This window comes from Mauremys mutica, chromosome 1 (assembly GCF_020497125.1).
Source record: "Mauremys mutica isolate MM-2020 ecotype Southern chromosome 1, ASM2049712v1, whole genome shotgun sequence".
Classification (NCBI taxonomy): Eukaryota; Metazoa; Chordata; order Testudines; family Geoemydidae; genus Mauremys; species Mauremys mutica.
The window spans coordinates 360,660,765-360,672,735 of NC_059072.1; the positions used below are offsets into that span (position 1 = coordinate 360,660,765).

General features: G+C 48.3%; 2 protein-coding genes across 2 annotated transcripts; both read right to left on the bottom strand.

Moving 5' to 3' along the window:
- Nucleotides 1-1,427: 1,427 nt before the first annotated feature.
- Nucleotides 1,428-5,191, bottom strand: LOC123374360 (olfactory receptor 51G2-like). Its single transcript, XM_045024242.1, has 2 exons — nucleotides 4,935-5,191; nucleotides 1,428-2,403 (listed from the first exon to the last, which is right to left on the bottom strand). Exon 2 carries the CDS (start codon nucleotides 2,361-2,363, stop codon nucleotides 1,428-1,430), a length of 936 nt encoding a protein of 311 aa, XP_044880177.1. The 5' UTR covers nucleotides 2,364-2,403; nucleotides 4,935-5,191.
- A 4,970-nt stretch (nucleotides 5,192-10,161) lies between these two features.
- Nucleotides 10,162-11,376, bottom strand: LOC123349126 (olfactory receptor 51G2-like). The gene has a single exon (XM_044986912.1). It carries the CDS (start codon nucleotides 11,352-11,354, stop codon nucleotides 10,425-10,427), a length of 930 nt encoding a protein of 309 aa, XP_044842847.1. The 5' UTR covers nucleotides 11,355-11,376; the 3' UTR covers nucleotides 10,162-10,424.
- Between the last annotated feature and the right edge of the window lie 595 nt (nucleotides 11,377-11,971).

The window sequence follows — 11,971 nt, forward strand, 5'->3', positions numbered from 1 at the left end:
CTGAGTGACGTGGGCGTGTTCCCAGCACTCTCTGCTGTATTTTATTATTTTATTAATAAAGCTTTAAAAATTTAAACACTTGGCGTGTTATGTCATCTCCTCCCCAAACGATCCTGCGGCGTCAGCCTGATCACCTGACGCTCCAGGCAGATTGGTACCGAAAATCTGTCACACGCCCAGTGGTAACGGCTCCCAAGAGCTCAGCTCACTCTGTCCAAGCCTGAATTCTCTGCAGTACCACTCCCCACCTACCTCGTGGGTGGTGCCAGTTCTTCCTGGTGGTGGCGGGGGGGAGATGAGTAGGTACTTAAGTCCCCCTCACAATGAGGCCCTGCCCCTGGTCCTCTTTCCCCAAAGGCCCCTCCACCATCCCAGGGCAGGTGGTTCCAGGGTCCCCCCCCCATCCCCCTCAGCAGCCCTTTCTCCCTGGGCTGCTCTTACCTTGGCCTGGCTCTGGCTTCTGGCCTGGCCAGTGGGTAGGGCTTGGGGAAAAGAGGAGGGGCAGGAGGTGGAGATTTGAGGTGAAGAAGAGGGCAGGGGTGGGGTCAGAGAAAAGATGGGGATCCTACATGTGTCCTACTTTTCCCTTCTGAAAAGGTGCTCTCCCTGCATTGAATGGGCTGGGCTGGGATAGGAGTTAACCGTGCTTCTCTTGGGGAGCTGAGGCCTGTTTCCACCCCTTTGCATTAGCCCTTTGCCAGGACTCTTGTATGTCAGACCCCCACTCACACACACAGCTCTGCTCTGCCGTTTGGGGTTGGGATCAGCAGGTGTGTGGTGTGCCTAGAGCCATCAACAGGGGTGGCAGGGGTGGGCTGCCTGAATGGCTTCTCCGGGGGCTTCTGTATGAATCATGTCTCTGACACGACTCAGTCACAAGCGCCTGGCTGAGCTATGGGGCAATTGTGAGTGTCCTTGTCCTTTGAACAGCTTCTGTGCACAGCTGGTGCAGCACCCACGGATCACACAGAACCCAGAGTCCTCAGGAAGTGCCAGGACTGTGACTGCAGAACAGCTCTGCAGCTTTTTTCATAGCTCATAGATGTTTAACCAGAGACGGGACAATGACAGACCAGGTGTAATAGGAACCAACATCCACATCCCTTCTCTTTATTGACTGTATAGACAGGAGTTCTGAGAGGGGAGCAGCCACCGATACGGCTCTTTATGGGCCAACATCCCACGGTCCACGGCTCTCCACAAACACAGTCACTCTGTAAATGCTGCTGCCTGCCTTGGTCTCCATCCCCCAGTGAGCTGTCCTCCTTCACCGGCCTCTGTCCTTAGATGCCACCTGAACCTTTCTCTACAGAGTGGAGATTAGTAGATCATCTCATCTTAGATGCAAGGGTCCAGGTTGGATTAGGTGACCTGTATCTTTTGTCCCCCGTGTCACCAGTGCTGGAGCCAGGTGATGAACTGACCCTTCATTTGATGAACACCCTGATTATTCTAGAACGAAGGTGTTTGCTTTTCACGCTGTACACAATTGGATTAATCAGAGGTGGGACCAGCAAGTAAATGTAGCCCAGGAGAATCTGAAGCAAGGGAGAAGAACCCTTCCCAAATCTGTGTAACACAGACAAGCCAATTTCTGGAGTGTAGAAGAGCAGGACGGCGCAGAGGTGGGAGACGCAGGTGTTCAAGGCCCTGAGGCACTCCGCCTGGGACGCGATGCTCAGCACTGTTTTGAGGATCATCACATAAGAGAAGAATATGAGCAGCGAGTCCAAACCCACCGTTAACAGTGTAACAAACAAGCCATAGATGCTATTGAATGTTATGTCCGAACAAGCCATCTTAATAACGTCCTGGTGCAGGCAGTAGGAATGGGAGAGGACATTGGCTCGACAATATTGGAACCGTTTTAGGAGAAAGGGGACTGGGAATACTAGGACCATCCCTCTTAGCACACACACAAATCCCATCTCAGCTATTCTCGGCAGGGTTAAGATGGAAGCATATCTCAATGGATTACAGATTGCGATGAAACGGTCAAAGGCCATGAGCAAGAGCATGGAGGATTCAATGAATTGAAGCGAGTGTATGAAGAACAGCTGGGCAAAACAGGCATCAAAGCTGATCTCCCTAGAGTTAAACAAGAATATGCCCAAGATCGTTGGTATTGTGACTATCGATAAGCCAAGGTCTGTGACAGCCAACATGGAAAGGAAAATGTACATGGGCTCATGGAGGCTTGCATCTGTTTTAATAATGAACAGAATGACTGAATTTCCTAATATTGAAATAACATACATGAAACAAAAGAGGATGGAGATCCAGTGATGGACGTCTTCCTGCCCAGGTATCCCGGTGAGCAGGAACACTGCAGATTTGAATTTGGTGTCATTGACAGCTGACATACTGTACTGGGCAGGTCCAGGGAGTTTTGAACTTTCCTTCCTGAAAGGAAAAAGAACAGGAGACTAGATGGTATTTAACAAGACATTTTTCTGCTCTCAGTGCAAAGCTAAAGACTTCCAGGAGCTCAAGGAGAATTATCAAAAACATACTCTTGGATTTACACCATTGATAGGAAGATAGGCATTGCCAGACTGGATCAGACCTGCAGTCCATCTAGTCCAGTATCCAGTGGCCAGTTCCAGAAACTTCAGAGGAAGGTGGAAGGAGCCCTGTAATAGGCAGCTCTGAGATAATCTGCTCCGAGGGAAAGTTTCCCCCAACGCTCACTATTTAGACATATTTTGTCATGTAAATCAGGAAGGTTTAGAGCCCTTCCAAGACTTTTTAAAACAACCCTCAATACTGGAATTGGATTTTCTGGAAACACACATAAAAATCCAGTCCCTCTTTCAGTCCAGCTAAACTCTTGGCCCATTGATGTCTTGTGGCTGGGAGTTCCGCCGCCTGCTTGAGCACTGTGTGATTTTACAATATTGACCTTACCACAGACACCTTTCTGGTCCTCCACTTCTGAGTGTGGCCTATTGTATCACGATATGTAAATAAACACATGGGAAATTCATGAGGAAAATAGTCATTGTATTTATCTCTTCTGCATTAAAGCTATTTATAAATGTGTTTCTTTGCCTCATTATATTTTTTTTCTCCATGCCTGAGAGTCCAAATTAAGCCACTTCCTCTTTGCAGCACATGGGATACATTCTTCGAGCTAGGATTTTAATTCAATAACATTGCCATAAACTACCGCACTCCAGATTTACATGTGTGAACCGGGCTCTGTTAACTTTCCCTTCACAAGTGCTCGTGGTGACATACTCAGAGCCCCAAGAATCTGAAGCTGAAGTGCTTTGCCTGCCCAGGGCTGACTGAATCCAAAGAGTTCAATCATCCTACAGGTCTCTCATCATGCTCTCAGGAACTTCATCCTCTCCCCACGCAGGGGTCTGCAAATATGTGGCAAGTTACAAGCTAACACAGACTGTTACTTCAGTTGGGTGGGGAAGAGGTTGATGGAGAAAATGGGTAAATCGTACAAAAACTGTTTGCTCTAATATCCAGCTGAGTGTGCAAGTCACTTCAGCCACGCTCATGTAAAATGTAAGGGGCATAAATTGCTTACACGTTACTGCTGCCCCTTCCTGTAGAGATTCTAACAACTCTGCTGCTGCCTTTTGACATACCGGCATGTCATGGATGTTTGGTTTGTAATATTTGTATTACAATGAAAAGTTTTGGCATAACATTTGCACATCTGTACGTCAACCCATTCTTTTGCTTCTGATCTTCTTTCGGAGGTGATTTCTCAGGTTAGAGTGGGACTTAAAATGTAGCATCTGTCATCTGGATTTCTTCACAACATGAAAAGATCCCAGTGTCTCAGCCCTCAGTCAGTCGCTTGTCAGCAAACAGAAGTCTAATAGCTCCTCTGTCCCTGGGTTAATAGCTGACTGATTCTCCTCAGGTTCTGTTCTGTCAGTCTGCAGCCTGTATCCGGAGTGGTAACCGGCATTGGGGTCATTATAGAGAATATCCATTCCCAGAGCTCTCACTCTCTAGTACATAGTAACCCCAGCACCTGTTATTCAGACATGATGTGGGTTTGCAGGAACTGAATTTGAAAGTCAAATGCATGAATGTTCATGGAAATGCAACTTGATTTCCCACAGGTAAGTCGTCTATTGCTCTGTCTGTCTGTCTGTCTCTCTCTCTCTCTCTGACTGTCTATGTCCTGTACGCATAAAATCTGTAGCACCCAGGACCGGCATTGTGACAAAAATGGAGCTGAGCTGCCGTAATGAATGTGTGTGTTAACCCAGTTCTGCGGATGTTTGCTGTATAGCTACATTGGGTAAACTACTGGGATGTTGATGTTATGGCTGTATTGGATTCGAGAAAAGCCATCTCTCGATAAGCTCTTCAGGGAAACTGGGAGACAACACCGGAGCTACAAGCTGGGAAGAGCCTATTTCTGGGCTCCATCTACATCACACAGCTTGTTTTGCCAGCCCTGGGAGTCTGTCCAGAGCTGGGTTATCAGCCCTGTTGCCACAGAGCAACACAGCTCTGGATTTCTGCATTCACAGTCGAGCCAGAGAATAAAACCTTTGAAAAGGCATTGGCTGATAAAATTTTCAGGAGCAAATAAACCTGAGGAGATTTGGGAACTAGTCACTGACATTCTGTGGGGTCTCCTCTGGCTCAGCCTTGGCAGGATCAGTCCTAGAGCACACGGCACCTCTAGAAATGGGACCTGGGTTTTTAACAATCTGAGCTTGCTTTGAGTCTCAGATTTCTGTGTAGTTTAAACAGCCCACCTAGGATCCTGGTTATATGTAGGCAAGGGGTTCCCAAGCTACCTAGTGCTGCCTGCCCTCCATCCCCATCACTGAGTCACCCCGGACAGCCCGGCTGAGTCCTCTGCCGCTGCACAGAACATCTGCAAATGGAAACAGCTTGCAGCCTTTACCCTAAACTTTGCATTTCAAAGATAGTGGAACCTGCCAACATACCCAATTCCTGCTAGAAGGGGAGCCGCTGACACCAGAGGTCCTCACCCTAAAGGACAAGGAGTCACTGAAGAGGTTGTACAGGCAGCAGGCAGTATCTGTTCAGACAGGGAGGGAACTGTCTTTATGAAGCCTGTCTGCACATTCCCTTGAGGCCACCTGGCCATTAGGGAACTTCAGCTGCTTGGCTTAGTGTGAACCAGGTTTAACCCCCGTTATGGCCAAGGGCAAACTGCAGGAGGCCAAATCACAGGGGCCGTGTGGTGATCCTACTTGAATGGACGGCAGCACCAGCCCTGCTGCAGGTTCTATTCCTGGAATCCAGGTTTGTTGTCACTGTTCATATGGTTCCGATTAGTCACATGGCTACCTTGGGTGCAGTTGAGTGGTAACAATGATGCTGTCACAGCTGTGATCTTGCTGAAATAAATAATAATAATATTGATATAGATATAGATATACATTTCTCCCCAGCAGCCCCTGTCCTGCATTGCAAACCCATGGTGCAGCCAGGGAAGGAAGATTCCACAAGGCTCTCTATAGGGAAAATTTCCTCAGATTGTTCTCAAAGGAGAGGTCCCTTCCCTTTTCCCTGGGGAATAAACAGTGACACCCCCGCCCCCCAGAATCCAGGGATCCCCAAAGCTAGGTACAGACCACTGGTAGCTAGGCCCACCCACCTACAATCTCTGAGCCTCCACAACTGTTCTAGGACCCTCTCCAGCTCCCTGCTAGCACAGGTTCATCAGAGATGTGGTACCAGGGCATGTCACAGCAGCCACTGCCCACAGGATCCGCTGAAGGGGCCTTGTACAGGGTGCAGGGAACTGCAAAGAGATGGGAAGGCTGGTTAGAGTAGCTGATGAGCACAATAGCCCAGCCATGGACTGGTTGGAAAGTTTAGACCTTTCCATACCCAGAGTGCAGCCATAGACTCCTTCAGTGCAACCTTCATTTATATTATAAGGAAGATGCAGATGAAAAACCTCCAATTTCTTTTGGGGATCCAGGCAGCTGGGCAGCATCCTGGCAGCTGAGCTTTCAGAGAAAAAATATCCATTCTGTATGAAACCTCACCCCCCAGAAAGGATGAAAAGGAAACATTTCATGGGGTGAGGAGGGCAGGGGGACTCTGTTTTCCAGCCCGACTCTAGCTCAGCCCATGAGCCTCTGCCCCTCGTGCTATAGAATTATGACCCTAGGTGGCAGCACTCACCCTCCCCATCAGCTTCTTACACAGAGCAGCCCAGAAGGTCTGCTAGGGTGGCTATGTCAGCAGAGGGAGCCCCTCAAAAAGGCTGGTCTGCAGTAGTCCCTCCACCAGTGGCACAATTTAGGAACAGAAGAACGGCCATATTTATTCAGACCATTGTTCCATCTAGCCCAGTGTCCTGTCTTCGGACCAGAGCCTGTACATTCTTCACAGGGAACGAACAAAACATGGCAATCATCGAGTGATCCATATGCTGTCGTCTGCTCCCAGTTTCCAGCAGCCAGAGTTTTAGAGACACCCAGAGGATGGGGCTGTATCCCTGACCATCTTGACTAACAGCTATTGATGGACCTGTCCTCCATCAACTTACCTAATTCTTTTTGGACCAGTTATACTTTTGGCCTTCAAAACATCAGTTGGCAATGAGTTCCACAGGCTGACTGTGCGTTGTGTGAATAAAAGTACTTTCTTTTGTTTGTTCCAAACCTGTTGCCTATTATCTTCATTAGGTGAGCCCTTATTCAGGTGAAGGGGTAAATAACACTTTCTGATTCACTTTTTCCGCACCACTCATGATTAGACCTCTATCATATCCCCACCTTGGTCATTTCTTTTCCAGATTTAACAGTCCCAGACTTCTTAATCTATCTTCATACAGAAGCTGTTCCATACCCCAAAAAATGTTGAGGCCCTTCTCTGTATTTCCCCATTGAAATATATGTTTTTTGAGATGGGGCAACCGAAACTTTAAACAATATTTAAGGTGTGGGTATACCATGGATTTACACGGGGCTATATGATATGTTCTGTCTCATTACCAATCCCTTTCTTAATAATTTCCAAAATTCTGTTAGCTTTTTTCACTACTGCTGCACATTGAGCAGATGTTTTCGGAGAACTGGCCACAATGACCCCAAGATCTCTTTCTTGAGTGCTAACAATTCATTTAGACCCCACTGTTTTATATGTATAGTTGGGATTATGTTTCCCCATGTGCATTACTTTGCATTTATCAACACTGAATTTCATCTGCCAATTTGCTTGCCCAGACACAACATTTTGTATCATGTGCAAATTTTGCCATCTCACTCTTTACCTCTTTTTCCAGATCATTTATGAATATGTTGAACAGCACTGGTCCCAGTACAGATCCTTGGGGTACACCATTATTTACCTCTCCCTCCTTTCTGAAAACTGACCGTTTAGTCCTACACTTTGTTTCCTAGCTTTTAACCAGTTGTTGATACAGGAGAGTCATTCATTGCTGTGGGTAAAATGTGTTCACTAAGTTTTTTTCCCTAAAACTTCTCAAGCCCCCCGCCTCCCTCTGAATACATTCCACACACCTCAAAGGGGGTCTGCCCCCCAGGTTGAGAATCCCTGGACTAGGTTATCTAATGACTCCATCTGGTCTTAAATTCTGAAACTATGAATCATTGGGCAGGTCTACACTATGGGGACAGGTCTATCTAAGCTACACAATTTGAGTTATTTTAGCAGTGTAACTCAAATCAATGTAGCTTAGATCTATTTACTGTGGGGTCCACAACATGCTGAATCGACAGAAAAAACACCCCCATCAACTCCGCTTACTCATCTCATTCTGGTGGAGTATTGGTGTCGATGGGAGAGTGATTAGCGGTTGACTTAGTGGGTCTTCACTAGCCCCGCTAAATCGACCCCGGGTGGATCAATCAGCATGAGTCGATCTACCCCGTAGTGAAGACAAGCCCATTATCTTGAGTGGATTGTTATCTTGGCTCCAACTTGAACAGGTTGCTGCTCTGAATGTTTATAGGCACTCACCAAGGAGAGACACTAGCCATGAAGAATTGGGATTGTCACAGTAAAACTGGGATATATGGTCTCTTTACCCTCTGAACCAGGTCTTTTCCTGTCTTGGGGGGAGTCTTACAATAGTCACACTCTTCAAGCTGGGAACAATACCATACTTATCACCATGCAGGTTTGAAGGGACACCTCAGTCTCTTCTCTTCAGGTGCTTGTGACCAGAGCTATACAGGCACCCTCAGCCTCCTTAAAACTAGTAGGTTTATTAGCAAACAGAAAAAAAGCATTAGAAAAAATGGCTTTAAAATACCAGGCAGCTGTCACACATCTACCTCATGTATTACTGCAAGCTGAGTTAGACAGGGTTTGTTCTGGGCATAGAGAAACAGAACTGACTGAACATTCATTCTTTTGTGAAGCCAAGATCTTTGGACCAGCCTAGTTTCCCTGTGTCTCTGGGAGCATCTTCCCATCTGTTTGCTCCTTTCTTGAGGAAGCAGCCTGTGCTGAAACCTGTGTGAGCCTGGGCCCAGTCACTGTACTGCTCAGCTGTGTCTGTATTACAAAGGGCTCTTATCCACCTGTGCAGAGGCTCAGAGACATTCAATGGCTTGAGCACAGTCACATATGGAAAGGGAATCAAACCCAGATCTCTTGTGTCGCACAGCCGCGCCCAGACCACAGGGCAAGCCACCTGAGCAGTGACAGGCCCACCAATATTCTCTCCTGCACCAGCAGAGCTACCCCCTGTGCTGCAGAGAGCAGGGATAGCAAGGAACTAGTTAGAGGGGTTTGATTGTCTGGCCTGTTCTCCCCCTGCCTCCGTTGAGTTTAGAGCAGCCTGGGGGCTGGGTGGAGCTCCACCTGGTGGTCATGACATCCAAGAGCACAGCCCACTCTGGCCAAATCCCCGCACAGGTGCCACAGCAGAGTGCCCCTGGTGGCCTGACGTAGCCCTTCAGGCGCCCGACTCTTCCCTCTAAGGTCCTTGCCATGACTTACTCTCAGCCTGGAGTGCCTAAAACAAGAGTCCCCTTTGTGGATTCACATTAATTCAGTCTTGTCCAAAACACAGGCTCTCCTACCATCTAGCCCCATCCTCCTCATTTACTCAGGAGTCTCCCACCACGCCTGCTTGCCGCACCTTCTGCCCTTCTCTTACCCCAAGGCCCTGAACCCTGCCTCACTTAGAATCATAGAATCATAGAATCTCAGGGTTGGAAGGGACCTCAGGAGGTCATCTAGTCCAACCCCCTTCCCCTAAAGGCTGCCCTCTGCTCCTCCTCTTCCCCTGAGGCTCTGCCCTCCATCTAGCCTATTGCTGGGCCACGGTAGGAGCTTCCCAGGGAGCCCATGCCACTATGGGGAGACACAGACTCTCCACCTTCACTGTGGGGAGCTTCCTGGGGGTTGGGAAGACAGGCCGGGTGCTGCTCATGGGCCTCCTTGCAGAACACAGGTGAAGGGTCTGAGGTTCCTCACATTGATTCTGGCTCCCTGGGCAGCTTTTACGATCGTCCCTCTTTGGTTTCCAGCCTGGCCAGTGAGCAGAGACTGAGGGGAGGAGGAGTGGACGGGGTGGGGTCGCAGAGCAGACGGGGCTCCTGCCATTCACACGCTTCTTCCTTTTGAAAAGGTGGTCGCCCTACACGACTGGGCTGGGCTGGGATAGGAGCTAGCTGGGCCTCTGTGGAGGAGCTGAGACCTGTTTCCACCCCTTTGCATTGCTGGGGCAGCACCAACGGAGTGAACGGGGATGGAACCTAAGCCTGAGTCGCTTGCCAGCATTGCTGTGTGTCACCAGCACACGCAGACCTACTCTAGCTAGGGAGCATTGCAGTCCCATGTGGGTGAACTCAGCAGGGGTGCAGTGTGCAGAGGCATCAGTGTGGGAGGGGATGCATGAATGGCTTCTCCTGGGGTTCCTATGTTAATCATGTCTCTGACAAGACACAGTCACAAGCACCTGGCTGAAGGCATAAGGGAAGGGTGGGTGTCCATGCCCCTTGAATGGCCCTGTCCACACCTGGTGAAGTGCCCATGGTTCACAAAGAACCCAGAGCCCTCAGGAAGGACCAGGACTGTGACTGCAGAACAGCTCTGCAGCTTTTTTCAGATGAGACAGTGACAGGCCAGGTGTAATGGGAAACAACGTCCCCTTCCCTTCTCTTTATTGACTGCATTGACATACATTTTAAGGTCACAGCAGTGACCGGTACAGCTCTTAATGGGGCAAAATCCCACCAGTCCCCTGGCTTTCCACGGACACAGTCACTTTGTAAATGCTGCTGCCTGCCTTGGTCTCCTTTCCCCAGTGCACTGTCCTCCCATATCAGTACCTCTCAGCTAGCCTCATGCCTTAGACCCCATCTGAACATCTCCCTACAGAGTGAAGATCAGTAACTCATGTCAGCTCAAGTGTAAGGTCCAGGTGGCCTGTGTTCGTCTCCTATGTCACCAGCGCTGGAGCCTGGTGATGAACTAACCATTCATTTGATGAATGCCCTGATTATCCTCACACGAAGGTGTTTGCTTTTCACACTGTACACGATTGGGTTAATCAGTGGTGGGACCAGCACGTAGATGTAACCCAGGAGAATCTGAAGTAAGGGAGAAGAGCCCTTCCCAAATCTGTGTATCACAGACAGGCCGATCATTGGTGTGTAGAAGAGCAGGACGGCACAGAGGTGAGAGAAGCAGGTGTTCAGGGCCCTGATCCGTTGTGTATGAGATGCAATGCTCAGCACTGTTTTGAAGATCATCACATATGATAGCAGGATAAGCAGCGAGTCCAAACCCACCGTGGAGACTATTATGAACAAGCCATAGATGCTGTTGATGGTGATGTCTGAACAAGCCATCTTCATGACGTCCTGGTGCAGGCAGTAGGAATGGGAGAGGATATTGGCTCGACAGTATCGGAACCGTTTTAGGAGAAAGGGGACCGGGAACTCTACGGATACTCCTCTTAGCACACACACCAGTCCCATCTTAGCTATTCTCTGCCTGGTTAGAATAGAAGCATATCTCAGCGGGTTATAGATCGCAACAAAACGGTCAAAGGCCATCAAAAGGAGCACAGAGGATTCAATGAACGAAAGCGAGTGGATGAAGAACAGCTGAGCAAAACAGGCACTGAGGCTGATTTTCCTAGAGTTAAACCAGAATACACTGAGTATCGTTGGTATGGTGGCTATCGATAAGCCAAGGTCTGTGATGGCCAACATGGAAAGGAAAATGTACATGGGCTCATGGAGGCTTGGATCTGTTTTTACAATGAACAGAATGACTGAATTTCCTACTATCGAAATAGCATACACTAAGCAGAAGGGGACAGAGATCCAGAGATGAACGTCATCCTGCCCAGGTATCCCGGTGAGCAGGAACACTGCAGAGTTGGTGTCATTGACAGCCGACATAATGTACCGGGCACGTCCAAGACGTTTTGAACTTTCCTTCCTGAAAGGAAAAAGAACAGGAGACTAGATGATATTTACCTAGACACCTTTCTGCTCTCAGTGCAAGTCGAGAGATTCCCAAGAGCTCAAGGAAGATCAGCAAAAATATAGTCTTTGATTTACATTGATAGGAAGACGGGCACGGCCAGACTGGATCAGCTCTGTCCATATATCCCGGTGTCCAGTGGCAGCTACATTTGTTTCAGTGGAAGGTGGAAGAAGCCCTGCAATAGGCAGCTCTGAGATAACCTTCTCCCAGGGAAAGTTTCCCCAGAAACCCATTACTTAGCCATATTTTGTGGTGCAAATCAAGAAGGTTTAGAGCCTGTCCAAGATTTTTTTAAAAACAATCTCACTGGTGCCTCTTATAACAATCCAGTCTCTCTTTGAATCCTGCTCATCTCTTGACTCCATTGATATCTACTTAAGCATTGTGTCATATTACAGTTGTGACCTTCACACAGACTCACTTTTTAAACCTCCACTTCTGAGTGTGGCCCATTGTATCAAGACATGTGTAGAAACACATGGCAAGTGCATGATGAAAATGGACATTGTATTTCTCTGTCCTGAGTTGA

Coding starts and splice junctions, on each gene's coding strand:
- LOC123349126 (XM_044986912.1), bottom strand. CDS start 11,354: ATGTCGGCTGTCAATGACACCAACTCTGCAGTGTTCCTGCTCACCGGG.
- LOC123374360 (XM_045024242.1), bottom strand. CDS start 2,363: ATGTCAGCTGTCAATGACACCAAATTCAAATCTGCAGTGTTCCTGCTC.